The following is a 23,960-nucleotide window of genomic DNA, read 5'->3' as shown; positions in this document are numbered from 1 at the left end:
AGTCAATGGTGCCTCCCCGCTGCGCCCCCGAGAGCCGCGCAGGCGGCGAGCGCCATCTGCTGGCCAGTGGCGGCATCGCTGCGAGGCCGCGCGGAGTCCATCCATCATCTCCGTAACCCGGCTCATAACAACAGGCCACAGCAGGCTCAGGTAACACATAACAGAAAGTTTATCAGCCCCGCTGTTGTCATGTTGCGCTACAGTGCGTCGAACCGGAATTTATTTCACTCTTTGCTTCAACGTTATATCATTTTATGGGCCTTATGGGTGGCATGAACGGCAGCACAGACGCCGCGGTAATGATAATGAGGGCAATAATAATATTTTTTATTTTTTATTGTTTTTTTTAGGAAGAATGAGAGCAGACTTTGCAGATTTACATCAAAAAGCCTTTATTTTTTTTTCTTATATGTACAATTCCCCTAAAGAAAATATTGCACACAATATCCAGATGTGCATTGAACACGTGAGACAACAATAAATAACATTTGTACAAATTGAACTCATCGGTAAGCAACAAGCCTAAAGACTATATCACCAGTCACATCAGAGCAACTACACGACAAGGGACAAAAACAAAGAAACAAAAAAAAAAAAAACCTGCTTTATTGGCACTGAGATTAAATAAAGGTGGCGCCCAGCGGGCCAATAGTGATGAGGTAACAACACGGAGAACTATAAACACTGGGTTTTATTTACAGTTTGGCGGTTTGTTGCATAGTCCTCTAAAATAAAGACACGAGCACAAGGACAAACAAACAGAGGAGGACCTGATAAATGCGGACAGAGTCACCGTGCAAATACTCAAAGTCACTCTACACGTCTCTAACGTGGGGTTTCTGCAGCACTTCTTATATCTACAAAGAATTTATACATCGTCTTCTGTATACACACGCGCACACACGCACACATTCAAGCGTTTCTTCTTCTTCTTCCTTTTTTTATTTTTTTATTTTTTTGTCTCAAAGTCCCCTTTGCAGTTTAGCTCTTCTTCTCCGCCTGCTCCTGTTCCTCCTCCTCGGCTGTCTTTGAGGGATTCAGGAGTTTATTCTCCTTTTTCCACTTCATCCTGCGGTTCTGGAACCAGATTTTGATTTGTCTCTCCGTCAGGCACAGGGCGTGGGAGATTTCTATCCGGCGCCTGCGGGTCAGGTAGCGGTTGAAGTGGAACTCCTTCTCCAGCTCCAGGGTCTGGTAGCGGGTGTAGGTCTGCCGGCCCCTGCGGCCGCTGCTCCCAAACGGGCCTGCAAATCCAAAATACATACATACATAAATACATGAAAGCACAAAAGAAAAATTCACCAGCGAATTATTCAAACTGCGAACTCAAGCTTAAATAAAATAAAACATGAGATGAAACTGTGCAGATATCTGTCTGAAATATATGTGCATATCTGTAATGCAAATATGCATATTTTCTTCCTTGATTTGCGTTTAACAGACTGCAACTATCTCACTAAGGCGACATTTTGAAAAAAAAAAAGAACTCTACATTTTATAGTAGGATGTCATTTTTTCACCCAAGAAAATGACGCAACGCAGCCCATCTAACGTAGAAGCGTGTAAAATGACACCCAGTATGGGGTGAACTCACGTTGCCTCATGCATTTTAGTTGAACAACTGAGATCCGTGACTTCTGTTGTTTACATTTGAACCTATAGATCTTCTAGTGCACGTTCCTGACACTAATGCACTGTGGGTAACTATGAAAATCAACCTGCTGTAAATCGTCGTCATGTGCATTTTTCTGTTATTAGTGGAGCCAGCAAAACATTAGATACTGCTGCTGAACATCTGCGATTTTATGCTATAAATAATACGTCTTTGAATTCTGTTCTATTCTATTCTATTATGATACTTGAAGAATTTTTGTCTTAAAATCTGAAAAGGACCATGTGACGCGGGCTTGGTGCAGGCCCAGTCAGTGCGTGCGTTGCTGAGTGCGCGCGTGCAGTCCGCTGTTTGCGGCCAAAACTGCGATAACGCACGAAGATCTGCGCATACAGTCCTTATCTACAGTCTTCTGTCCCGCTTCCATGCGTGCTTAAACTTTGCAAAGTTGATGCAAAAATATATAAATATATATTTTTTTATTTTTACCATAAGTGAGGTAAAAAGAAAAAAAAAAGAAAAAAGAAAAGAAAAAAAAAGGAGCGCGCGCACTCACCGGCGGAGCAGGCGTTCATCCTCTGCATCCAGGGGTAGATGAGAGTGGAGGACTTGTCCTCGATGCTGCCGCTCATGCTGACAGCTTGCTCCGCGCACTCCGCCTTGCGCTGCTGGTGCTCCTGAGTGACGAACAGCGGCTGCTCCTCGCGGCCGCTCGAGAAGGCGCACGAGCCCTCCGCGTCTTTGTAGAACGTGCCCACGGGGTTGTAGTCGCACGGCGCTCCGCCGCCGGCGGCAGCGCGGCCGTAGATGGCCGCCGCCGCCGCCGCGCCCGACTGCTGGTAGTAGGAAGCCGGGTAGACCTTCTCCTGCATGTTGGCCGCTCCATACGTGGCCGCGTTGGAGTAGTGCCTCAACGGGTCCGTGTATCCCGAGGAGTAGAGCGGTATCTGACCCAGGAGAGAGTCCTGTCCTCCCGGTAGAGACACGGGGAAAGTTGAGTTAACGAAATAGGAACTCATTGGGTGGACAACGGGGTGTATTTACTCCGGAGGAATATGATTTGTTGTCTTTTATAGTCCAAGTGCTTTTGCCATTACTTTATCGGAGATTTGGTTTTTGCTGAAAGGGGGGCTGTGAGGTGCCACTGGATACAGAGGGGAAGTGTACCATCTGATCAACCTCTGGCCAATCACCGCCGTCTGTGCTTGCACTATTGCACCCATGGGGGGCTCTTGTTGCGCACAGGAGTCCCCGGTGAATCGAAATGAAGCGCTCGAGCCAGTCGGTCTTTACGCGCGCTCACACGAAGGCACACTTTAATTCACGGACTTGCATTATTAAGAAAAACAAACAAACAAGCAAAAATAAAAACAAAAACAAAAAAAGAAACACGCAATTTGTTAGCGCCAAAGTACGAGTATGTATAAGCAAAATCACATCAAAACCAAACAATTATCTCTGCTTTATTCTCCCCTCTCGAGTTCCACTTCCGCCCTATTAATTAACCCACTTTGATTAAACCCTTCATTCTCAATGCAGCGTCTTAACAAGCAGCAGCTGACTGGCCTCGTCTCACGCTTTCATTTCCCTAAAGGTGCGCGTCCCTGCTGATGTGTCCAGATGCAACTCTGACGCGCAGGAAGCCGCCACGCAGGGAGGACTCGCTCAGGCGCCATCATCATCATCATCATCACCACCACCTTCCCCGTCCCAATTAACACACACAGACCGAGCGCGCGGCCGTCCCGCAGGTTTAATAAAAGAAAAGGTGGGATAAGTTTCAGGTATGTGCATCGCTCCGTCACATGCGTCAGGGCTTGAGCTCCTGATGGCGACACAAACGCCAAGATGACAGCAGATCAAACGCAACTGAGTCGCCGCGTTTCAATCTTGTGGGTCGAATCTTCGGCTCTCAGGTGGAAACATGCGGGTTTTTTGCGGGTTGAACAGAGGAGCAAATAAGTAAATAAGTGAGTAAATAAACAAGGAAGAATCCTCAAGTCAACCCACGCAGTTAAATGCTGATGGTTTAAGATTGTTTGAGAGGAGAAATAACGAATATCTCATATTTGTCACAGAATTAACCAGAGCAACATTTGCAGCAGGTTCAGATTTTTGCTTATCAAAAATAAGCTTCCTTCCATTTTTTATACTTATATATATATGTCACTTCTTTCTTAGTTTTTTGTTTGTTTATTTTAAGAAAACTTATTTAAAAAAACAATCGAAAAACTTTTCTTTTTCTGCATTAAATCCAACGAGCTTTTTTTTTTCTTTAAACATTTTGCAAGCACACTGTTCAGACTTTAAAGGGGAAGGAACCATATATTTTGGGATGTTATGTAAAATCCTAAACATTCATAGCTGTTTTGTAAAAGCATGAAAATATCCATTTTTTTTTTTATTTTGAATCACATTTTGAATCAATTTCTGGTTCTGAAAATAACGCATCGATGCGCAGCTGCAGGCGCCACAGGAGATGGAAACAAATAAAACATAACAGAAAATAAAGAGGCATTCAGGAAACCGGAAAAGATGTGAAGTTGAATATAAAATCAGAAATAAGACAGACAAAGGGTTATGTCGGTTGGTTTCTGTCCAAAAGGAGACAAAAGCGCATTGAGGGAACGGTGACGCGCCAAATCACCAAAAAGGCTCTAAACGTGTTTTTCTGAAACAAACAAACAAACAAAAAAGGAAAAATACAAACGAGGGGGGAAAACAAAACACGATATAAAGAAACAGAACAAGTTGTGGGCAAATCAGGTTAATCTCAAATGAGAGGATCTGCCAGTGGTGGCGCGGGGCCTTCACCACCCTCATCTTTACCTTCATCATCATCATCAAAGTCAAGCCTGTGGCCTACAGCCGCACATTTCCCTCCATCAGACTCCGAAAAGAGCCTCAGAAGCACAAAAAAACAACAACCTTTGCTGCAATTTCCCCATCATTTCTGCAGATAGACGTCGGCGGCTGGAGGCGCTGCAGCACCTCGGGGGTTAATCAAAGTAAGCAGCTGCGTGGTAAGGGCACAAACAGAAAGAGAAAACACGCTCGCTGGATAATTGCCCTTTCGTTAAGGGGAGCTTTTCCCCTTTCCCGGCCATGTAAACAAAAGGCCTGCAGTGACAGCTCAGCCGCAGCCGCAGCAACAGCAGCAGCAGCAGCAGCGCAAACCAGAAGCAGGATGCCCTTACCTTTGTTGATAATCCATCATCACCAGCGTGGCTGCCACTCCGCTGGAGCTCCTCTCGCTTCCCCCACACACGAGAAGAAAAACAAAAAAAAAAAATCTCCACTTTGCCTAAGTGACAACTTGAAAGTAATCCCTCCATCCAGAAGTGCGCTGATCCCTCATTTCCAAAAACGCCACAGAGGTGCAGCTGGATGAACATGGCACAGTGAGTCGAGCAAGAGGCGCCATCATCCCTCCCAAAAAAAAAAAAAAAAGAAAAAAAAAATCACACAGCGAGCAACAATAACAGCTTCACCTACACGCGTGTTTCAGCTCACGGAAGACTCGGGGAAAACAAACATTTCAACAACAGCAGCAAAAAAAGAAAAGAATAAAGAAAAAGAAGGTTGGGGATGTGAAACAAACTGTTATAGGTGAGTGAGCGGTGCAAAAAACAGCAGCTGCGTTATAACCTCATGGGGAATAAGTTCCCATTCCTGCTGGCCACATGACCGCCACGAGCCAATCCCAGAGCCGGACGAGTCGTAAACTTCCACGGGAAAGTTGTAAATTTTCATAAACCGCAGAGGTTTTCTGCGCTTTTGGACGAGGTTTCCCCTCGCCATGTTTGTTTTCATGTGTTTTTTCCCCCCTACAAGGCAGGAATGTTTGGCTTTAAAGCTGCATGAGAAAGGAGAGTGGAGATGATATGAAGTGGACAGGACGCACGCTTGACCGCTGCAGCTGTGTGAAAGGTTTGTTTATGTTTACCATATATATATATATATATATATATATATATATATATATATATATATATATATATATATAATATATATATATATATATATATATATATATATATATATATATATATATATATATATATATTATATATATATATATATATATATAAATATTTAAAGCAGAGATCACTTTACTGTTTCTTAAAATTATTTGTGTTTAGTTTACGATTTAAACATATTTGTGTTTTCTAAATAAGCTACATATTAATAATAATAATAATAATAATAATAATAATAATAATAATAATAATAATAATAATAATAATAATAATAATAATACATATATATTCACAAAAACACAGAATTGGTCAAACTTTGAAGAAATGTTCAACTCAGTTATATTCTGCAGAGAAAATGTAAACAAGCATTTTCTCAAAAAATGTAAAGGAAAAAAAATGGTGCAAAGTCTGAAAGAAATCGTAAAAAAAATCATTTTTCCTCTTTTTTTTCTTGTTCTTTTCTGCTCTCATTTCCGCTCTGCTCTCAGTCGCAGTGTATCTTTCCCGCTGGCCTGCTGGTGTTTTTCAGCACTGAAAGAGGATTTCCGACGTTTATAGACGCAATAAAACCATAAATTCCTTGAGTGCCTCCAGTAATTAAAAACTCCCAAGACTAAGTATCTATTTACTTATTGAGACGCGAAGTAAACGAGAGAAAAAAAGAACAACATGCATTAAAGGCATTCCGAATCAAAGATGTGCATTAAATCTGTTTGCCTCCCCCCACCAAACAAATAAACAAAAAAATAACGAGTGAAAATGAATTGATAAAAGTCGCCAGGTTTTCTCCCAGAGGCCCACGCTGCGTGGGGTTAGTGGCGCAGTCCGCTTGATAATAAATTCATGATAATTATGATCAAACAGACAGCGGGGCCTGCAAACATTTCTGCTGCAAATCAGTCAAACACAATAAAAAGATGTTTAAAATGCACCTTTTTCCCCTCCCTCAATTTTATCAGAAGTTTGTTTCGCTCCAGACATTTACAGAGCTCCATCAAATGACTTTTGATCTCATTTTGGGTTTTATTGTTTTTATAAATTGCGTAATTTTGGATCTAAATCTTTTTGTTTTTACTTTGTTATTATTCTATTATTATTATTATTATTATTATTATTATTATTATTATTATTATTATTATTATTATTATTATTATTAATCTCCGTTTTCAATTTCTAAAGCAAAGAAAGAAACTTGGTTAAACTCTACGGCCTTTAAGAACAACGTGCAGAGTGAAAAAATAAAATTCAAACGTTGCAACAACAAAACAATGCAATTGAAATATTTATCTTAAATGCATCTGTTCTCATAATTGTCTTTTGGGAAAACAATTACATGTGATTCCTTGCAATTAGGTCGTTGGGATGTATTAGTTGGTCTCTTGGTTTCTGTGGTGATTTTCAAGCATTTTTATATTGTCTGGAGTAGCAAGCAGAACATGTGACATCAGTGTTTTTAAAAGAATTACTTTTTAATCAAATAACACTTCAGGAAATTCTCTGGTTTCAATAACCCAGTTTCTTTATTTAAAATGTTCTCAGATTAAATACATGTCTCTTTTTTTAATATAGCAGATATCTGATTTTTTTTTTCTTTTTTTTCTTTAAATCATGGCACTCAACGAGGGTTTTATATGATATAAAACTTCATATTTTTGCGGGCCGTTTTATTAAAGGAGTGTAAACTTGAGCTTCGCAGATATAAAATCCATTACAGCATTTTTTTTTCATATAGGCACTGTGTATTTTACTATAAATTCACAGTCAAATATTGCTCTGCCTCCACCACCCAGGTGCTTTAACAAATCCTGCACAGATCGCGCGGCCCCGCCTGGATCTCCCGGTTCTCCTTCGAGGGGCTTCAGAGGTCGGTGGCCCCGCTCCTCAGAGTCTTTTACAGGGCCGGGGGACTCCCCGGGGGGAGCTGTGCTCCACGTGAGAGAAGCCAGGCCTCCGGAGCAGCGGGATGCGCGTGGAGACGATGAGGAGGCTCGGCAGGTCTGCGGAGTGGTTGGACGAGTTGCCGCAGTGCAGACCCCTCTTGGGGTTTATGGCGGGGACCCTTCCTCTGGACTTTGAGGCGTCCATGGAGCTGTTCACTGAAAAGAGGAGGACAATGAAAGGAGCGGCAAACAAAGGCTTTGCAGACCGCGTCTCCACTGATTCCACTCGAATTTATTTATTTATGTATTCATGTGGTTATAAACAAGCATCGATGGATTAGATTTTATTCCACTTTTTTCCCTCCCTCCAAGACATTTTTGATCTTAGCAGTCATTGAAAAGCTATTTCTGTTGTTGTTTTCAAACAACAGAAAAGAGAGAACGCATATATACTTCATCAGCTGCTCTCGGTCTGAAACCCGTGGCCGTGTCGGGACTGGACTCTACCTTGACAGGGTCCCAGGTGGGCTCCGGAGGTCTTGCGCCCTTCGCCCATCCTGTGGAGGCTCTCCACGTCTAGTTGCAGGCAGGTGTGCTCGTTCAGGTTCCTCTGTTTTTGTTGTGGGACAAAAGCAAATACTGCTGAGTCGCCATGCGCCACTGAGACCGGTTGCAACGAAAACAATCAGAAATGTCATTCGAAGTATGTCACATGATTATTTGCAGCTCCGCAAATGATTTGCGGACGGCTTGAGCGTCCATGAGGTGCCGACTTTACGCCACCGTTTAGATTGTTCAGACGTTTGATCACGGAGCTGCAGGGCTGCTTGTTCAATTCTCTGCCATGTTTTCAGATCAAGACATCAAACTTCAGAACGAGGAATGAATATTTGAATGTTGTTGGCTTATTTGATTCAGGTTGTTCTTTGTCATGAACACTGAAAATGTTCTCTTTGTTCATACATATATATATATATACATATTTATATTCCTTTTCAAGACTTTTTGTTACATTACTTATAACTAATTTATTTGGAATTGCAGTTATTTGTGGAAGAGGCCAGGTTACAGGCATTAAACTGGGGACAATTAGAAAAGATGTTTCCTAAAATATATATATTTTTTAAATAAAATTGTATAAAGAGGCAGATTTAGAATTATGATAGGAATATCTATTAAGGATCGGATTTATTTAAAAAATATCATATTGATTCCTGATTGCCCTGCATCTTTGCCATATTACAGCCACAAATCTGTGCTATATTTTAATCAAAATATATTTTTTTGTGATAAGAAAATAACTTTTTTTTATATATATAAGTAAAAATCTTATTTGTATATGTCTTTATGTTTCTTTGTTGAACCACCTTTTGTTCCCATTAATTTACACAATTAAAGAGTGACATTTTTTTTTTTTTTACCAATTCTTCATTGAGAAAGAAGCTTAATCAGCTCGACTTTGACTGGGCCATTTTAACATTTGATCTAAATCATTCCGCTGCCTCAGTTTCTGGAAGTTTTTCTTCCAGAATCGTCTTGAATTCAGCTCTATCAATCTTATCTGATCTGTTTCCAGGCCTCTGCCGTGATGCTGCCATTGCCATGTTTTAAATGTGACAAGCAGTTTGATTCTTCTGCCACAAATAGTGTCAGTTTATGGGGATAACCATGTCATGGTAGGGTTGCGGTTGTTTCACTCTTTTTTCTGAAGAGTCTTCATATATTTCATCACCTAAACCTGCTTTAAATTCGTCCGCAGCGTCTTCTGCTTGGTTCCTTCATCTTCATGATGCTGTTTGTTCACTCATGTTCTCCAGCAAACCTCTGAGGCCTTCACAGAGCAGCTGGGATTATACTCTGGATTAAACTAAACACAGATCAACTCTATTTTAAGTGTCTCTTAAGGGCGACTGTTTGTACTTTAACGCACAAATTAATTATGTCTTTAAAATGATAGAGTCGACTTTTCAGTATTGCAATCCCCTCCTGTTGTAGAAACGTATTTCCTGCACGGGGAAAACCGAACAATGCTACTACACTGTGAGCTTAAGAAGAGCTTGAAATTAAATTGTATCTTTATAAAAAATAAAATAAAATAAAACAAAAAAAAAATTGGATCGCTTTTTGTTGGTTTGTCACATAAAATCCCATTGCAGCTTGTGGTTGTAACAAAATGAGAAAAGAAAAAAGTGTGAATTCTTTCAGAAGGTGTGGTGAAACTTACCTGATGTCTGTGTCTGTCAGAGTAGGGCGTTAGGAAGTGTATCTGCAACACAAAGGAACAGCTTAACAAATGAAAGGATGAATGTTTCCACATCAACGGTTTGGTCTGTTCCCGGATCTGAACTCACGTCTCTCCTCTGATGCTGACTCTGATAACCGATGTCTGTGGAGTAATGGTAGAGGGACCCTCCCTCTGCCCGGGTCTGCAGCAGCTCATGGACCTTGTCCACCACACCCAGGCCCTCCACTAGTTTCTGTCTCTGGAGCAGGGACTCGTGCCGCTCCTGCTCCTCCTCCTCGTCCACCTCATCTTGGAGGTCTGCAGCTTCTAAACCCACAATAGCTCCAGAAAGACAGGACTGCAGAGACACAGAAACGCGTGATTTAATTTTGTTTTCATTGTCTCGGCTTACGTTTATTTGCATTAGAAACATTGATCCGCCTGATTGTCCTAAAGTGACAGTAAAAAACCCCAAAAAACTTCAATATAAAATAAGAGTCATCCAGTGAAAATGTATATATAAATATATATATCTGCAAAACATCTAGCTTCTGCAATTTAAATTTGGTAAGTGAGCATCAACTGTGTGAGGGGTCAGCCAAGAGAGCAGCCATTCATCTCAGGATGAAGGCTCTGTGGAGCCCCCCGGTGGCTACATGCGGACACTGCACCTGAACGCCAACGTCGGGCAGATCCGAAGGCAGCAGGTCACGGGGAGGCTGCGCTGGCGCTTGCCGGGGTTTGATCTTCTCCCCTGCCGTCTCCCCCTGCGTTTCTCTCCTTCTCTTCGCCTTGTGGTGGCGCTCATTCTCCTCCTGCTTCAGCCGCAGCTCCTGCAGCTGCAGCCTGAAAACACAGACGCAACAGCACACGCCTCAACCGAAACATCACCATTCAGTTCATCTGGACCAGGAGAGAGATTCAGTTTCAGTGATAAACATCACCCAAAAAAGTTTGCTTATAAAATAATGTGTTTCGTATGGACCTTCAGCTCGTCTAGGTTGCTGCTTTCCTTGTGATAAAGCTGAGTGGACCAACATCAGCAGACGAAAGCCTAATTTTTTTTTGTAATAAAAATAATTTTTATTGTGCTTACCTGAAGACTGAATTTTCACTAAATATTTTTACAGATCCGCCATTTTCACAGGGTATGTAGTTTTAACAAGGGCAACATATGTTAGGATTTTAATTGAACAATTTTGAATGACATAATCACATCATCAGTGAGAGGATATTCAGCTAACGATTCCATTTAAACGGCTGAAAATCACATCACAGCCGATGTACTGGAGCAGGTTTAATTCCTCCATTCCTTTCAGTGGGTGGTTGTTACACAGACATGGATACGCGTTTTAATTCTTCGCTCATTTTTCTTCTACGAGTTATAGTTTTAGTTTCTGGAGAAGACAATGGGAGCGAGGGTTCAACTCCCTCATTTAGCAGGATTTAGGTTTCAGATAGACCCAAATTCCATCCAGTGGATCTTTAAGGACAAATAAACAAATCTGTTTGCAATATATGTGAATTAAAAGGTGTAAATGTTTATCATGGGCCCATTTTCATACTTGAAGAGCAGCTGTTATTTTACTTGAGGTTATATATATATATATATATATATATATATATATATATATATATATATATATATATATATATTATTATCATTATTTATTTTTTTAATTTAAGCAGATTTAGTTTTCCTCTTTCCTCTCCTGACCTCCTGACCTCCCCCTCATGCTGCCCACGCTGCAGTTACCTGGCACACTCCTCTCTGGCCTTGGACGCAGCCGTTTCCTGGAAGAGCGAGCTGCTGTGTTTGAAGTACTTGTCGTATTTCTCGCCCCCGTCTCTGGGGTAGATCCGTTTAAATCCCCCCAGGTGTTTGGCCTCGTACTCCTCCATCTGTTCCACCGTGGCTGCCTGGGTCTGTCGCAGCTCCTCTGTCCTGGCGGCCGAGCACAAATGAGCGCAGTGACACACACGGGCACACTGCGTGTCCACTACGATAACGCACGTGTGTGTGTGTGTGTGTGTGTGTGTGGATGTGTGTGTGTGTGTGGAGGGAAACTCCACACTTCATTTCCTCACCTGGCCTCTCTGGAGCGGTTTTGCTGCAGCCTGTCCTTCACCCTGCGCCTCTCCTCCATGATGATCTTGCGTCGGTCGCAGGCGCCCAGGTTGATGAGAACCAGAGTGTCGTACAGGAGCGCGTCCTTCACCTCCCGATCCAGCGGAGAGTCGGTGGTGAAACTGGGCGAGTGATTAACCTGGACGGAGACAGACGAGCTGATTGTTTTACCGCGTCAAACAAAATCACGGAGAAACATTTTCCCTTCATATTTTAGCTACAAATTGCTTGAAAATCAAAAAGAAAGTAATAGGGCTGGGTTTAGAGTAGGGCTGCATGAGATGAATTAATTATCAAAATAATCAGCAACTAGTTTAGTAATCGATTAATCGTGAACTGGAGAATACAGGCTCAAAAAATGGCAGTCAGCTGAAAGGACAACATGGTTAGCAGTAATTAAGCCAAAACTGGGCTTAATATATATAGATATACATTTTGAATTTAATATAAAAAAAAAAAACTTTCACTGTAAGTATGTTCTAACCAGAAACCTCAGTGGCATAGTTTTAGCTTCATCCAGTTCAGATTCTGTAAAAAGAAAAAAATATATATTAAGGACTTTTTACTATCCAATAATAAATTGATTAATCCAGAAAAACCAATAAAAAATCAACAGATCAGGCTGCTCAGACAACACTTCTGCTGACTTGACGTTAATCTTGATGTTATGAACTTTCATGAGACTTTGCCATCAAAGTCTCAAGTTTTCATTCATGAGTTTTGTTCCCTGACGTGATGAATGGAAAACCAAATTTGATGTTTTGAACAAAAGTCACCACATTTTGCCTTTGTTACCAGCTTCCTTATGTTTACCTTCCTCCATTCCAATTATTTCACTTATTTTCCACGTGCAAATCAATATAACCATTGTGAGCTACGAATCCGAGGATAATTAAAGAGCAGAAGCCGTAAAAATGACACGTGTCCTTCGGGTTTTTTTGAGCCTAAGCGGACAGAGAGTTACTTGAAGAGTTTTCTATCCGTCTTAAAAGCGGGTGAGCTTCAGTTCTGACAGTCTGAGCACACAGGGTTCTCTGAGTGGCTTGCAGATTCCACATTAAAACCAGGTTTCCGTCATCTCTCACCTCCAGCAGCCAGGGTTTGAGCCGGTGGTCCAGCAGCACGTCGAAGCCGAGGATCTCGAAACAGGCGCTGCCGGAGATGTGGTTGGGAAAACACGTGTTGTAGTTGTGCTTCAGGATGGGGTGAGCGGATATCAGAGTCTTGATGATGATGTCCTCGATGTCGTTCCACATCTTCTCTGTGTTGTAGTTCATGTGCTGGAGGTGCTTGTTGAGGCTGGACAGCTTTCTGATCGGCAGAAATCAGAACAACGCTCCGTGAACAAAGACATGCTTTGGTCAGCACAACGCCGCCGCATTCACTGGCGCCTCTTTACCGTTTGCTGCCACAGTTTTCATCGCGGACAAAGTTCTCGCTGTTCTTGTTGATGGAGTAGTTCGTGAGATGCATGCACACGTCGTCCTGAGGTGGCAGAGTAGAGTTCAGTTTCACACATGGAGGAAGGCGCTGTGGCCAGACTAAACCTGCGATAACAAGAGTTCTGACCTCCAACAGAAAGACTCTAATCAGTCTGCACATACTGCATCAACCTGGATACATTTCTACGCCTTTACTTATAGACGATGCTGTTTTCATTTGACCTTGACTTCATTTCATTTGGAAATATTTCAAGGCTGGTTACCCTTCGAAAATGAGGAGCAGTGACATCACAGTGTTTCTCACCACGTTGCTTTGCAGAGGCTCGTTGTACTTCCTGGTGCAAAAGCGAGCCAGACCTTCCTTAAACATGAAAATCCTGAACGGGTCGCACGACGTCACCAGCACATAAACCCTCAGGTCGAACTTGAACCGGTCAATTATGAATGGCTGGAGGAGAAACAGAGACCAGGCTTAGGGCTAAACGATTAATCGGATTAAATGTGATAAATGGATGATTGAAATAATCGCCAACCAATTTAGGAATCAATTTATTAACTGGAGAGTACAATCAAATTATTATGAGGTTAATATTGATAATAATCAGGACATCGATCATCATTGTTTTGATGTTAAGTCAAGCAGAAAGTCCTGAACGCTTCACATGCTGATGTTAGAAATAGGTTTTAGCTGCAGATGCATCGCTTGCTACAGATCATCAAGCATTCACCAAAGGAACAGAATGTCACTGCATTTTATATGATAAAATGTTTTTATTATTTTCAAAAGGATCGTACTTTTAATGTTGTACGAAAGAACGTGGCGATTTTCTTTTACAATTAATTGCTTAATAATCAGAAAAATCAATATCGTACAGCTGTAGTCACGTCCACAAACAACTATGTATTTTATTTAGGGTAGAAAATACAACGTGGTGCACGATTGTGCAATGGAAAGAAAATGCTACATATTTTTCCAAAGTTTTTATAAATACAAATCTGAAATATTTTTCAGATTTTAACAGCATTTGAACGTTTTGAACATCATTTGAACAGGTCTCAGGTTTCAAATGAAGGCTCATCTTCAAGCTGAAAAAAAACTAAATCTGCAATACAGTGATTCGAATCACAGCATATTAATGTATTATGTCAAACTCCAGACATATGTGTTTATAAATGTTCCCCATGTTATCTGATTAAGCTTAAGTTGCTTTCCAAAGACAAATGGGCAAATATTTCACTCTGCAGCTGTGAAAAGCTGGCAGAGACACACCGTAATATTTACAACAGCACTTGCAGTGAAATCCAAATTAAAAGACACAAATTTATTTTGTAATTAAAAAAAAAATGTATCCCTTTCTTCCACTTCACAGTTGCGCACTACATTATCAATGCCATAAAATCCCAATTAAATACGTTGGCATTTGAGGTTGAGACGTAGGAAAACGTAAAAAAAAAAGATCAATAAAAGTCTTAAGAGGCGTGAATACTTTTGCAAGGCTGTTTACAGTAGCCTCACCTTAGAGATGTAAACCTGGCAGATCATGTGCTCTCCAGGTTGTATGTCTCTAGTGGACTTAGTGATGAAGATGCCTTTACCTTGGCACCCTGTATCTGGCTTACAGATGTAAGTCTTGTGTTTTTTGGCTCTGGTGTAGGCTTGGAAGTCACTGTAGCTGTGAAGACAAATTGGACAACCAGAGACACATTCGAGGTGCGTTTTAATGCAGGATGGCGATGAAACAAAAGGAACACTTACTCTGCGGGGAGGCACCATGTTCTGGGGAAGATATTATAGTCTTTAGGAAAAAGCTTCAGCATGCGGTTCAAGTTCCTCGCCAAAAAATCTTTGCGGCAGATCTCACTCATCCCTGGGAAATGGTTTATTTTCTGCAAAGACAAGCGTGCTTGCACAGCATGAAAGGGCCACCTCTACTAATATAACACATTTTATACGTAGGATTATGGCCGCATTTAATTCAACTTCAAGAGGAGAACTGGTTGCAATTGGTCTCAACCTGTTAAACAGCCCGGATAAGCATATCACAGTAGATTGCAAATTAAAAGCCTGACCTGAGAGAAATGCTGGGAGCTGCTGATACTGTCCATGAAGAAGAGGCTCTATTACAACAGAGGAGCCCCATTTCTAATTCACTTCCCTCCGGCACAAATGGAATTACACGGTTAATTTGTAAAGCCGGACTCGGCTTGCCGCGGTTTGTCCTGATGATGGCGGTAATGAGGTGCTTAGTGAAGACCGCCTGGCTTAAATACCTGGTAACGCTTCATGTCCCTAACGCGGTCCAGAGACACGGAGTAGTCAGTCCAAACCAGAGCCCACTCTTCATCTTCCCCCGTCTCCTTGAGGCCGTATCTGCGGGCCGCTCGCCGCACTGAGGCACAGCAAACGGTAATTTACTGAAAAGAGGCTCTAAATGTTTTGATGCTGAGACATTTCCATACAAACTTTGCCAAACGGTGAAAATAAGAATAACAACCATTATTAGATTGGGCTAAAACTGATTATGTATCAATTTTGTTTTATCTGACCAGACAAAGAACAAACTCAAAATACTGAGGTTTTGTTTTCAACCTGTATATTTTCACTTGGTCTGAGGTCAGGGTTTCTTGCGTGTTTCTGAGTGTTGGGGACTTTTTATTTTATTTTATTTTTATTTTTAAATCTATATCAAATATCAAGGAGGTTGTTTGTGAACAGTTGAGCTTGTTTTTATATCTTTCACCATGTGAGGATCAGAGAAAATTGGCAATAAATTAAAACAGGTGCAATCAGTTCTTATATTTTGAACTTTATTGAAGGCGTGTGTTGTATAATAACTTAACCTGGAAAAAAAGAACAACTCAAACGTATCCTTAAAGGTCAAGAGGATGCATAGGTGGAGAACTAAGGGTGCAAGCCAGGGACAACAATTCATTTTCCTTAAAAATAGACACTACGCTAACACCTAAAGTGCTTGTGCAGAATAAGTGGTAGTAACTTGTAATGAGTTACAGTCTTGATCTGTGTGCAGCAGAGAATTTGGGATGCCTCAGAGGTAATAATAATGTTTTTGTAGAGTGTGACACTGCAAGAGACGCTTAAAGAGTGGGATAAAAAGCCACCTGAAAATCTAACTTGATTTATCAGATAAATGAGAGGCCTTTTAAAAAAATACATAAATAAATAAAACGTACCGCTTTCATATTTGCAGCTGGCGAGGTTGATGGCCAATAATCTAAAAGAGAAGAGAGACAAAGAGAAGGACAGACGCCTGCTTTGCGGTGTCGCCGTCTTGTCAGAAAATGCCTCAGCAGTTCACTTCCTGCAGGGACACACACGTGTAGAAGTTAAAGCCAACAAGATCAACGGCGAGAAAAATACCTCCTCTTGTATTTCCTTCTCTTCTTGGTGGTGGTGGGTGGCGGCGGCGGGAAGGCGATGTAGGTCTCTGTTTGGCTTTCACCTCCTTCCTCCTCCTCTCCCGGCTCGTATTTGGGTGCATCGTTGTTTGTGTCTGGGTCGTCCAGAGGTAGTCCCATCCTGTGTCGGAGCAAATTGAGGGGGAAAATGCTATTTGATTTTTGGCGCAAGCGCCGAAAACAATACGATTGTGCAGGCGCGAAATAAAAGCGGTACTTTGCAAAAGTAGCTATTCGTGCCTGAACCATTTCACATTTGGTCACTTTACAATAAATATCAATGTATCACACTGCTGATTTTAATGTGACAGAGGTGCCGCCATGTATCATCATACAAACGTTTCATTAGACAGTTACGCACAACTTAGCAAAAAAAATTCAAAGGAAGTTTGCAGTCGAAACAAACAAAATGTGGAAAAGTACTAAGTGGTTGAATACTTCTGCACGGTGCTGAAACATGGCTCTGTTGTCCAGCACTCATTTACATGCTTCTTTTTGTGAAGCTGCCTGCCGAGGCCCCTGACACTGAAACTCAATCAAGCAGAACGACGAACATGCTGTAGGAGAGCAAATGGAGTCATGTTTCTGTTTCCACTCGTCTCATCAGATGAGTGCTGCGGCTGTCAGCGTGTCGTCACACGCTGGCATTCAAAAGGCGTCGCAGCAGAGCAACCGCTGACACAACAGCGAGAAATGATCCAAGCTCTGATTAAATCTTATAAAATCCTCTGTGCACGTCACAAATCTGGTCTTTATGGAAGAAAGTCGCCGTTCGGATGAAGTCCATTACGGCGTCCTCACTTCTTCATTTTTCAACCATCGTTGTGCCGTGAACACGAGTCCCACCGTCTATCACGGCAACGCTTCAAATTTTAGTAGTAATTAGCTGCATTTACTGACATTTTTACGTTTGTAAAAAAATAAAATAAAATAAATTACTTGTTAATTTATTTTAAGTAAAAGTAATTAATAAATTAATTACTTTTACTTGACTGATTTCATTGTGAAGTATCGCTTCTCTTGATTCAGCAAAATTTCTGGATCCTCCTACTTTTGTTTAAGTTTAATAGGTTTCATATTAAAAGAAACTGATTTGGAAAAATGTATATTCTGTCCAATTTTGCTATTTTGTAATCATGTTTTTTAAATTGTTGTCAATCACTCTCGTGTTTGCACCACTCACATCCTCCCCCTCTCTGCTTCGCTACTGTTGGTTCACCTTGAATGTTCAGGCAGGTTTGCATGGCCACAGATGACAGGATACACGGTTTTCCTGTAATGGCAAGTTGTGCTAGCATATTGAGCAGCACGTACACGAGAATGACAGACAGCGCTAAGACCTTCCTCCGGGCTCTGATTGGTTGTTTTTGACCGGGAGCGGTGCAAGTAGGAGATGGAGGAGCTTGATTTGTTCACATATGATCTGTCTCATTCCATACTGTCACAACATAGTGACAGTATTAGCAAATACACAAAAAAACAACATATTTTTGTAAAGGTTACTGCAGGTTTAAGCTAGTCTACACAAAAGACAGCGAAACATACATAGTCAAGATCCACTTCCCAGAACATAAGAAAGTCCTAATATAAGGGAAATTAATCAATCTGTCCTCTGATTGGATAACACAGCAGGAGCCGGGCACCTCCGCGTCCGATATGGTGTCTTACAGGCAGAGTTTGAGGTGAATTTAACTCAGTTAACTCCTGGTAATCAGTGTGACAGAAACCTGGGGTTGCTGGTGGTGTCGAGGAGGGACATCCCAGGTACACAGTGGGAGGCTGCGGTGCCAGGTAACAGTATTCTGATCCAGTGATCTGGATAATCCTGGCCTTCAACTGTGAGTGTTGCACTCGGCTGAGACGCCCTACTGACCTCAGCCCAGATTCAGTTACGGCCCAAGACTCTCCCTCAGTGTGCGGCGACGACAGGCGCATCAACAACACCTCTGGTTTGTCGGAGGAGCCGTCCTCACGAAACAATCAAAGTGTCCGGTTAATGCGACGCAATCAGATTTTACTCTAAATGTAAAATATCTGAGTCAGTAATGAAACGCAAATAAAATAAAATAAAAAAGTCAAAGGAGAGTGTAGAAAATCAAAGAAAAAATATTTAATAACAGAAACATAACAGTGAAATATATCTGTACATTTGGTAAGTGTCAACATAACTTTCCCTTGAACTGCTGCGATCAATCACGGTTGGGTTTTGTCGGATTGATCATCGTAAAGAAGTGCAAAATACTCTTGCAAAGAGCAAAGAAAGTGTTTCAGTTAATAAAAAAACAGATTTGTAGTTTAATCTCAGCATCAGTGCAGCTACATATAAACAAAGTGACAGAGACCTAACTCTGTGGTGAAAGATGTCCTCCGTCCAATCTGACTGAGATGGAGTTATTCTGTGACAAACATCGGGGAAAGATTTCAGTATCTGGATGTGCGAAGCTGGCAGAGACGTACCCGTGCTCCAGTGTATCTCTCCATTTAACTTAAATACAAATGCCCCACTTCAGATTTGCCCTTGGAAGGAAAATTGAGAACAGTGTATCATTTTCCTTCAACCTCACAATGGCACTCTTCTTAAAAGTCCCAATAAAACCTGCTGGAATTTGTGGCTGCAACTTGTGGCAAACTGATTTTAAAAGACATACAAACAGTAGAAATGAACGGATTACTAATGGAACAGCTGTCTGTGCTGTTTGTGTTTTTATGTCCCTGTTTAATGTTTAATGTACTTCCACCAGCAACAGTTGGGGCTCCACGTCTGTGTCACTGTTATTTCCTACTACCTCAAAACAGAAGCTGGGTTTCAGAGCCTCACAGAGACTGGAGCACACAAGACAGCTTTAGTTTCAGACGTCTTGTGTAAAGAGAACAGCGTCACTCACCCGCAGTGTTGCTCCTACATTGATGAGGAAATGGGTGTTGGAGGACGCTGCAGCCGACGGTCTCCACGCCTGTTTCCCGACGGCTTCAGGAGCTTCTCAAAGTGCCACCGCGCTCCACAGCAAACAAATCAGTGAAGAACCTCATCCCACCTCCGCACACCACCTGAAACTAATGCCCTGCAGAAAACAGATAAGATTCATTGTTATCACAACGGTGGTTCAGCTTAGACCAACTTAAAGGCTGAAGAAGAAGAAGAAGAAGAAAAAGAAGAAGAAGAAGAAGTGGATCTGGTAACCAGTCAGGAAAACCTGATACGTTTTGACATGATGGAAGAGAAAACGAGCAGGGGACCTTGACGTGGTGGGGGTGGAGGGGTAAGACGAGAGGGATAATCCCTGATGCTTGTTCACTGAAACAGGAGAGGTGCCTTTCAGCGCCGCGAGTTGTTCAGCTTAAATCTGTGCTGAAAAGCTCGGCAGCGCTGCGAGTGAGCGGTGTTGGCTGGGCTAAAATAAAGCCGGGCTCTCCATTAACGACATTAAAAATGGAGCAAGGCGAGAGGGGGGAAAATGTTCATCGGGAGACGAGGGAGGAAAGAAGCAAACAAAGGGCAGGTATCAGTCAAACTGAAAAGGGATGTCGAGGAGGAAGAGGTGACAAGGAGGCACTGATACAACTCTTTAATTCTCTAACTAATTAAGGATTAATTAATCACCCACTGATATCCTACACACGTCTACAACGTGCTCCATTATGAGACGTTCAAGGTTAGCAACTTAGCTTTCAGCATGGATATTAGTTGAAATGAATCACATCGTGTGACTAAAGGCAATTAAATTGTGCGCCTGCATCTCTGACATTGAATTAGGTCAGGAGGTCATTTGCTGTACTCTAGTCTAGGGATTATAAATTACAATCTCAATGTCATCACTGCCACACCTGCCACTGACAGGATTGACTTTGATTTTAGGCAGACTTTTCTCAGCCACATAGATGTTATGGCCTCTAAGCGCTGCTGTTGCTTCATGTCACTGCGTATTAAAACGGGAGGCCAGACCTTTGCGTTCTGATTCTGAAGCTAAGAAACTTATCAGACAGGTTGGCGGCTGCGGCTCACGGAAAGCACCGGAGATGAGAGTGAGGGGGGAAAAAAGAGAGAGTGAGTGTGTGTTTGTGTGTATTTTGGAAGCATTCTTTAGCACCTGCTGCTTAAATGATGCTTGTGTGTTTGGAGGTGAGAAATAATATTTGAAAAATACTATAAGAGGTAGAAGATGGGAAGAAGTGGCTTGGTAATATAATAAAACCAAATGTGAAATACTGCAATGGCTTCAATTGTTCCCTAAGTTCATCTCTTTGCTTGGAGAAAACATGGAACTGTGGTGAGCCAGGTCCACGTATCAAAATCTAATAAAACAGTTGCAGGTTTTAGAGTGGCCTAGTCAAAGTCAAGACTTATATCTGATGGAGATGGAGGCTGCTCATGCTTGAAACTCATTATATTACCAATCAATGGCTGTCGTCGCTGCCCTGGTGAAACAACCAGATGTCAGGTTTAGGGGTAGATTACTTTTTCCCCAGAGGCTAATTGGAAGAAACATGAGTTGAGCTGGACAGGTTTCTAAAAATGAAATGCTCACTGTTGACTTTCACCCATTTCTTTGCCTTCAGCTCTCTCTGCTTCTCACACAGACGCACTACCTTCTTTAAAGTCATTCAGGGACATTTTTGTCTCCTAATGATCTTTCATTCCTCTTTAAGTTATTTACACTATTTGGAGTTGATTTGTGCAATAATGTTTAACGCCATTTAAACATTATTGCATTTTTTGTCTTCAAATCATATGTTTGTCACTTTGCATGAATTATTTATACTTACTGCCTCTCTTCGTGGTTATATATGAATTATTTATGTTTTATTTGTAGCTTTTGTTGATTCTGGCACCTTGTGGCTTATTTATGGAACCATCTTATTTACTTGACTTTCATAACTCTGTGTCGTTCACAAGATACAGGTTATCTGAGCATTCCTTCTCCATTTTATTGAACTGGCTTTTGTTTCTTTTCTCAGTGCCAGGTCCCTTTCCTCACACTTATTTTGTCTCCCTTTCACAGTAGTTTTGCATGCATTTAAGATGGTTAATTTATGGGGGGATTGTGTGTATCACCGTCTTCTTTTAAAGACTTTCGAAAAGAATCCCTAGAACATTTTCACATTTTCTTCTGGTTAGTACAGTAGTTTTCTATTCCTATTTAGATTTTATTGCTTAATAGACCCACACAGGCAAATTGATGATGGATGTCATATTTCTTTTACAGATAAAAACGGGAACACTTTTGTGTGCATTTGCATTCCAGCAGGTCCCCCATCACTGTTGTCTTACGGTAAGGATAACCCTCCATCCCACTCTCAAGTCCTCTGCAGTTTCTCATTTGCATCCACCATGATGTAAACGTCTAGATCTCTGCTGAAGAAAGCAATTGTCATAGCACAATGCCCCGGAGTGATGCAAGTTTCACTGGCCTTGTCTTGTCTCCAGCCAGCAGCACCCTTTTGAGGAGGAATGCCAAAACACTGGTTTAACATCTGACGTAAACAAAGAGGTCAATTAAATTTATACGAACATGAACGCCTTTCATCAAGTCTTTGCCACAGAAATACATTGAGCAAAGTCTTCATAACTTTAAAAAAAAAACATCCTAAAACCACCCTACAGTTACAACTGCGCAGCCTGTATGTGCGGCGCCGTTGCTGTGGTAACGGAATGCCGACCTCTCCCCGGCTGTGACAGCGCTGGGCTAGCTCCTGTTAGCAACTGACTTTTAAACGCGTACTTTCAGAGGCAAAAACAAACAAACAAAAAAAAGAGGGGGGTGGGGGGGGAATGGTATGTGAAAAGCGACATTTACCCTCCAAAGAGCGTTTCCTCCGGTTCCCGATGTGAGCCTCTAAAACGCGCTGCTCTCTCTGCAGCTGTTCCCACGGATGGTCGTGAAGTGCTGGCTGGACGCTGAGAGGACAGTAAACCTACAAATGTAAACATGAATCAACTCGGACGGGGCTCAGATCCAGCCAATCGGGAGGCAAAGGTGTGAGACTCTCGTCTGTGATTGGCTGGTGGCTGACACACGTAAAAGACGGGGGAGGAAAAAAAAAATCAGCCACAAAACAAAAAGGAGGGGTACATTTTAGACGTCTAAAAGGATTTTGAACTTTAAATTGGCATTTTAGACAGATATTCTTATTTGAGGAGGAAAGTACTAAAAATGTTGAACCTTGTAGTTTTTCTTTCTCTAGATAATCTCAAGTTTATCCAGAGAAAAACATACGTTTCTGTCTCTCTTTTTTGTTTTTTCTTCAGCAGATATTAATCTGCTTGGATTATCTGGCACATTTGATTAGTTATTTAAGATTTTTATTTTATTTTTTTTACTTTTTATTTTTTTTAAGTTTTTGTTTTTAAATGTAGGCTATGACAAATTGTTATTTTGACACATATTTTTTGTTTGTAGATAAAGACTATTGCAACACTTAATGCTGGCTAAAAAAAAAGAGAGAAATGTGATAGTTTGTAAAATACAATAAAATTTAATAATAGCATAAACACTGCTGAAACATTACACAGACACTGTCTCTCCATTTTGTGATAATTCTCATTTTAAAATGAAATGTCATAGCTGTCATAAATGTAGTTGCTGTAATTTTATTATAAAAATTATATATATATATATATATATATATATATATATTTTTTTTTTTTTACTTCCAAACTATGTCATATCACACAAAATTCCCGCAGAAAACATAAACCTTTACGAACAACTGCATCAGAAAAAGTTAAAATAAGATTATGTAGCTTTACTCGAAAATACATTTGTTTAAAAAAAGAAAGAAAATCCAATCAATCCATCAGCATATAAATATATCCCCGAGATGTTATTATTATTATTATTATTATTATTATTATTATTATTATTATTATTATTATTATTATTATTATTATTATTATTATTGTGTTGTTGTTATTGTTTCTTGAACAAAGAGGAGTTTGGCTCCCCCTAGCGTGTTTGAATAAAACGGTCGTGGCTGGCGTATTCAGAATAATCTGAAATAACGAATCGGGTCTTGTTACAATTCTAAATACGGAATATATATTTGTTAAGTGTAGAGTCAGGAGACCATTTACAGAGTTGTATGTGTTTACAGTATGTTGTTGTGATTTGTTTTGATTTTGTTTCAGCCAGAACCTTTTTTTTTTTTTTCTAAAGTTGCACCCCTGCATTTTTTAAAGCTAAGAAGTTGCAACGGTCAACAATATCAATGTAAATATTTATAGTTCATTGCAAAATAACATTTTAAAATAATATAAATAGTTTTTATGTTAGGCTAAG

General features: G+C 41.0%; 2 protein-coding genes across 3 annotated transcripts; both read right to left on the bottom strand.

Moving 5' to 3' along the window:
- Window positions 1–403: 403 nt before the first annotated feature.
- On the bottom strand, window positions 404–5,517 carry hoxb6b (homeobox B6b). 2 transcript variants are annotated; one of them, XM_055042793.1, is made up of 3 exons: window positions 4,810–5,517; window positions 2,169–2,577; window positions 404–1,244 (listed from the first exon to the last, which is right to left on the bottom strand). In XM_055042793.1, the coding sequence occupies exons 1-3, from the start codon at window positions 5,005–5,007 to the stop codon at window positions 982–984; spliced, it is 870 nt and encodes a 289-aa protein (XP_054898768.1). In that variant the 5' UTR covers window positions 5,008–5,517; the 3' UTR covers window positions 404–981. The 2 variants fall into 2 exon arrangements, with proteins under 2 accessions (XP_054898768.1, XP_054898769.1); XM_055042794.1 differs by lacking the exon at window positions 4,810–5,517 and having other exon boundaries at window positions 2,169–2,713.
- A 1,592-nt stretch (window positions 5,518–7,109) lies between these two features.
- Window positions 7,110–22,626, bottom strand: ttll6 (tubulin tyrosine ligase-like family, member 6). The gene is made up of 17 exons (XM_055042672.1): window positions 22,479–22,626; window positions 19,569–19,745; window positions 16,646–16,804; window positions 16,459–16,499; window positions 15,538–15,656; window positions 15,023–15,153; window positions 14,783–14,939; window positions 13,571–13,714; window positions 13,224–13,309; window positions 12,910–13,135; window positions 11,785–11,963; window positions 11,453–11,641; window positions 10,368–10,542; window positions 9,824–10,054; window positions 9,697–9,738; window positions 7,980–8,082; window positions 7,110–7,688 (listed from the first exon to the last, which is right to left on the bottom strand). Exons 3-17 carry the CDS (start codon window positions 16,801–16,803, stop codon window positions 7,474–7,476), a joined length of 2,196 nt encoding a protein of 731 aa, XP_054898647.1. The 5' UTR covers window position 16,804; window positions 19,569–19,745; window positions 22,479–22,626; the 3' UTR covers window positions 7,110–7,473.
- Between the last annotated feature and the right edge of the window lie 1,334 nt (window positions 22,627–23,960).

This window comes from Poeciliopsis prolifica, unplaced genomic scaffold, assembly GCF_027474105.1.
Source record: "Poeciliopsis prolifica strain line A6 unplaced genomic scaffold, Auburn_PproV2 SCAFFOLD018, whole genome shotgun sequence".
In the NCBI taxonomy this organism is placed as follows: domain Eukaryota; kingdom Metazoa; phylum Chordata; class Actinopteri; order Cyprinodontiformes; family Poeciliidae; genus Poeciliopsis; species Poeciliopsis prolifica.
The sequence above is the reverse complement of the archived record's forward strand: the minus strand, read 5'-3'. Positions and strand labels throughout refer to the sequence as shown.